Source organism: Lathyrus oleraceus, chromosome 5 (assembly GCF_024323335.1).
Source record: "Lathyrus oleraceus cultivar Zhongwan6 chromosome 5, CAAS_Psat_ZW6_1.0, whole genome shotgun sequence".
Lineage (NCBI taxonomy): Eukaryota > Viridiplantae > Streptophyta > Magnoliopsida > Fabales > Fabaceae > Lathyrus > Lathyrus oleraceus.
This window is the reverse complement of record NC_066583.1, coordinates 633053379-633059232: the sequence shown is the minus strand read 5'-3', so window position 1 is coordinate 633059232 and position 5854 is coordinate 633053379. Positions and strand designations below refer to the sequence as shown.

General features: G+C 35.2%; 1 protein-coding gene across 1 annotated transcript; it reads right to left on the bottom strand.

Moving 5' to 3' along the window:
• Nucleotides 1-283: 283 nt before the first annotated feature.
• Nucleotides 284-2628, bottom strand: LOC127087406 (IAA-amino acid hydrolase ILR1-like 4). Its single transcript, XM_051028295.1, has 5 exons — nt 2177-2628; nt 1866-1991; nt 1284-1598; nt 937-1065; nt 284-855 (listed from the first exon to the last, which is right to left on the bottom strand). Exons 1-5 carry the CDS (start codon nt 2516-2518, stop codon nt 448-450), a joined length of 1320 nt encoding a protein of 439 aa, XP_050884252.1. The 5' UTR covers nt 2519-2628; the 3' UTR covers nt 284-447.
• Nucleotides 2629-5854: the final 3226 nt, after the last annotated feature.

Here is a 5854-nt window from a genome sequence, read left to right as displayed (position 1 = left end):
AAGGCAACACCATTGATCTTGAAGCAAATCTTTCTTCTTCTACTCTCTCTCACTCACTTGACCTCTCACTCTCTCTTTTGGAGTATGCCAGTGTGATACAGATGAGACCTTCATTCAATCTGCCACATCTCAATTCAAAGGCAGGCCATAAACCAAAGAAGCTGAGGGAAAAGGTCTGTTGCACTTAAAACCTTTCAGTTGGTTTCATCAATCAAATATTAACTATATGAAAATACAGACAATTTGTTTAGCAAGTTGTCTAAGGCATAATGACATAATATAATTTAGTTTAAATGACAACTGTAGGGTCAATTTTATTAAGAGACAAACTGATCAACATTCTAGCACAAAGGGCCATGGAGTTATCATCATAATTTTTAAATGGCAGATTCATCTACAACAAATGTGTCCAACCATTAATTATATGACTTATTTTAATAATCTTTTCTATAACTCGTCGTAATATTTCCCCTCTACTACTGGCACCTCGTGATGAAGTTTGACAAGATACTTCGCAGCTAATGAGGCGTGAAGCGCAGCGCCATAAGGAAGTGCATCTTCGTTGACTTTGTAATAGGGTGAGTGTGCCCCCGGAAGACGTTCAACGGAGACATCTTCCATTCCGAGGAGGAAGAAGTATCCAGGCAAAGCCTCTTGATAGAACGCAAAGTCTTCTGATCCCGTCATTTGTTCTACGCCTTTAACTTTATTGATGCCAATCACACTCCCAGCGACACTTCGAAAATAGTCATGCAAGTCGCCATTGTTTACAGTCGGAGGGATGAGAGGCTTCAATTCTTCCAAGAAGCTGACTGTTGCATTGCATCTCTGCACAGCAGCTTGTCCAGTAATAACCTACATCAACGAAACAGCCTTAGCGCCTAACAGTGTTTCCATTTAAAGCACAAAATGAATCTATTGATATTCGTAATAGACCTGTTCAATGCGGTGTTTCAATTGATTGAAGCTTTCGCTCGAAAAAGCTCGGAAAGTACCACCAATTGTGACAGAATCTGGAATAACATTGAATGCACCCCCTCCTTGAAACATTCCTACAGTCACAACCTGTGAGGATATTCTTTATGTTAGGAAGGTAAAGTCATAGAGGCCTCAGGTTTTCATCATATTCAAAATTATTCAACATGAGTATTTCGCGAGTCATGAAATTTCTTCTTTGTTTGATAAGTTAGCACATGTAAAAGTAGAAGCCGCAAAAGAACGAAATAAACAAAGTTCTAATTCGCGGTTGGAAGTGAAAGCAATAAATGAAATAAGAAGTTTACCTGGGAGTCGAGGGGATCAATCTCGCGGGAAACAATATGCTGTAAGCTAACAATCACATTGGAAGCTGCCAATATAGGATCTATAGAATGTTGAGGAAGGGCTGCATGGCCACCCCTGCCGCTTATTGTTGCTTCAAATAAGCCACATCCTGCTGACATAGGACCAGACTTAGAAGCCACTTCGCCTAGAGGCATGTCTGGAACGATATGCAATCCAAATATGGCAGAGACATTTTCTAAGAGTCCAGCATCTACAATTTTCTTAGCCCCGGCACCTCCTTCTTCTGCTGGTTGAAAAACAAGAACTACAGTTCCCTATACAAAATAAGGAATAATATCACGATTCTATAAACGGACGAAAACAGAAGAACAAGATAATATTACAATGGCGAAGTTGTTGTTAGATCAAGAATGGATGGTTCAAATTTCAAGCTCAGAAATTTGGATTTTCAATTTATTTTTACTTATTTTGTGAAGTAATTGAAAATGCATATAGAAAATAAACTAAAAACAATATAACATTTTTCTAATTGCAAATATAAACTGAAAATGCATATAGAAAATTTTGTTATGAAACCATACTTGTAAGTCTTTTTCATGGTACTTGAGAATCTTTGCAGCACCAAGAAGCATAGAAACATGAGCATCATGACCACATGCATGCATCTTTCCAGCTACTTTACTCTTGTGCTCCCATTCCACCGATTCCTATAATGTTATCAGCAGCAACAAAAATCATCAATAAAATACATGTAAAACAGTATCCAGAAATAGCAAAAATGGATTGAACATGGAAAAAGATTTTTTTTCCCCTCATTTCATCAAACCCAGATAAAATCCATGATAAAAAATTGAAAAGCAAAACATTGAGAAAACAATAAAAAAATGTAGACCTGCATAAGAAGTGCATCCATGTCAGCTCTGAGAGCAACAAAAGGAGGAAGACCAGTTCCTATGTAACCAATAACACCTGTTACTGCAACTGGATGTTTATACGGAATACCCAATTCATCCAACTTTGCTCTTATAAGCTTACTGGTTTCAAATTCTTCATAACCCAGTTCAGGATTCTCATGAATCTTCCTCCTGATATCCACCATCCAATCAAAGACTTGAGGTTCCTTAGCTAAATCCAAAAGGTTTGGGATTGTATTTGAATCTGAGAAGATGGGTGTTGCAGTTAAATAGCAACTAAAGATGATGATGAACAAGTTGTTCCAATTGAAGGAAGCCATGAATAAATGGTGAGAAATGGAAAACAAAGAACATAAGTTAAATGGAACTACATATTATTCAAAGCTTACGGGTAGATGTTATATATATACAATGGGAAGATACTAGTTGTTGAATAGAGTCATAGTTATAAATTTAACACTTTTAACGGTTAAGTCAATATTTGAATGTGGTAAAATTTTGCAAGTGTATAAAAAAAATACTTGAGTGTGACTTAAGGTCATATTAATATAAATGACCCAGTTAGAATCGTTCTTAATTGGTCTAGCACGAAGTGTGGATGAAGTGTGGACAATCGTTGGATGTGATCAACAGTCGGGATGAAAAAGGAGGTTGTGCTCATACGTTGCTTTCAGAAGTGAAGGCTCACTTCCATGTCTTTGAATAAAGTGCTCGTTGTTGAATTGAGCCTATGAATTGGGTCGATTTTAATGGGCCTTTATTCAGCCTGTAATAAATTCTAATTGTAGCTATTCCTCAAAAACATTGAGTCAATGCTTTAGATCTTACCATTCAAGTGTTCAACTTTAAAGAATTTTCAAATCTACTTGTTAGTCTGAAAAAGAAGACGTTTTTCACATTGTAACTAAGATGGAACCAAACATTGGAAAAGATTTTGGTGCTGTATAGATTTTGTTGAAAGTTCTAATCATTTTTCGTTTACTTGAGGATTAAAGGGTTGAAGATGAAGTTATAGAATCGTGTGATTCCGATTGACAAAGTGATTTTAAACACAAGAGAGGTGAATTGTGATATAATTTTTTTCCTGCAACTTTAAAAAAACAACTTTAAGATTTATTGTAAGAAAATGGGAAAAGATATGAACAGAGGTACAATAAAATATATAAATAAGAGGTTAGAGAAAAACACGTTGTATTTTATCCTGCTTCGGCTAAAAACTACCAAACTTACGCCCAATCCCCAAGGAGTGACCCTTCAGATCTCCACTACCATAGAGTTTTTACAACAAGATCAACCCACCACCTTCTTGCGCCATCCTTCCGCTCAAGTTCAACATGCAACTTTTATATCAAAATATTATAGTGATGAGAGCAATTGTCTTGTGATTACAGTTATAAATCATCATCGGTTTACACATGATAACTCTACTTAGGTATTTTCTCTCTCTCAACATTAAAAATCGAGTATTTAAGTGAATATAAAATTTTAGAAGAGCAATGGAGTTAGTAAAAGAGAGGATATTTGAGACTTCTTATGTGTTTTCAAATGAACACATATCCTCTTTTTATAGTAAAAAAATTAACCAAGCAAGGAAAATATTTTGGGTCTGATCCACACCATTATCGATTAGGTTGCGGCCATAATCGATTATAACCTAGTAAAATAGGAAAGATTTTGCTGGATTTGAACCATAATCAATTGGAAGACTCCCTTAATTGATTATTGAATGAGTTTGCCCCATAATCTATTAGACAAGTGTCATAATCGATTAAAGGGAGAATTTTCGCTTCACAATCAATTAATCAAGCTCTATAAATGACCATGCTTCGATTTTAAAAGGATTGGCCAAAAACAAGAAGATTTAGAAAATGTTTTGAAAACAAAATTCGTGTGTGTCTGTGTATCTGAGAGAGAGAGAGAGAGAGAGAGAGAGAGAGAGAGAGAGAGAGAGTAATTTAGTACTTTAAGAGTATATGCTTAATTTTATATTTGATCCTATAAGAAAATAAATAATCAGGCAGGGAAAGGATCACAGGAAAACTTTTCATAGTTGACTTTGTTTCTTGGTGAAGTTCTTTAACTTTTTATTAAGAGTTATATTGTAATATTATATTACTAGGGTTTAATATTAAGTATACGGGCTTGGCCCATTTGCTTTCTTATGTACTACTCTTTTAACCTCTTAATATAAATATGAGGATCACTACACATTGTAGTATATCTGATTGATTATTCATATTCCTTCTCTCTTTCTACATGGTATTTAGAGCCTATTAGGGTTCACCATCAGAAAAAAAGTTTTAAAAAAATATTAAAAAAAACCTACCAGTAACATAAGAGAAGGTCGAATTTGCATGTTAGAGAGGTTTCAGTTGAAAAAATGTTCCAAAATAAATTTGGGCAGATGCAATACTCACTGCTACCCACTTAATTAACCGCATGCCATCATTTGTTTTAAATGGCGTTATCCCATATTTCAACCTTTTTTCTTCTCTTTCTTTGTTTACTTTACCCAACCCACCCCACCCCACCCCACCCAAAAGAATATATATATTTAGTTGCACATGTTTTGTGTTTGATGATCGTTTGAAGGTAACTAAGTTGGACCCAAAGTCATTGAAGTGGTATTTTTGGTTTAGTCTCGTACCCAAAAAGGGCATAGTTTATTTTCCCAGGATCTTGGTTGCTATCTGGTTTCAGTTGATGTCTCATTCTTTGAAGATCTCCTTTTTTTGTTGAGTCCTGGTTGTCCTTGGTAGTATGTGAGTCAAATGATTTTTTCTTAACTTATACCATTACTCACTATATTCCTCCAACTCTTATTACAACAGGCTACAAGTTCTTAGAGCACACATATTCTCATCGTCCCTAGGTTTCAAGAGAGGATATTCCAGAAGATACTCAACCTCTACCCCCTCTAGTGCCTGCATATTCTACAAATGACCTTCCAATCGCCTTGTGTAAAGGTAAATGTACTTGTACTTATCCTATCTTATATGTTTTCTTATCTTTTTTCATATACTTCTAAATCCCTTGTTGTTGTCATATATTCTATTTTTGTTCCTAAATCTCTTTTAGATACTATTAATCATGATGGTTGGAGACAAGTTATTGAGGAGAAAATGAAGGCTCTTGAGCATAATGACACTTGGGATTTAGTTTCTCTTCCTGCAGGCAAGTAGGTTATTGGATGAAAATGGGTGTATACAGTCAAGATGAATCCAGATGGTTCCGTGGCCCGCTTAAAAACACATCTATTTTCTAAAGGATATTCCCAAATATATGGAGTTGACTATATTGAGACTTTTGCCCTTGTGGCTAAACTTTCATTTATTCGTATTATTATATCTCTTACTGCCAATCGTCATTGGACCTTTTCTCAGTTATATGTGAAAAATGCTTTCATGCATGGTGATTTACAAGAGGTGGTGTATATGGATAAACCACATGGTTTTGTTGCTCTGTGGGAGAATGAACATGTGTGTCGTTTAAATAAATCATTGTATGGCTAGAAACAATCACCTACATTTTGGTTTAAGAGATTCAGTAAAGTGGTTTTGGCATTTGGAATGAAACAATGTCATACATTAATTTTTAATAAAATCAACTGTGGAAATATCTTCACTGTGGTGTATGTTGATGATATTGTAATACAT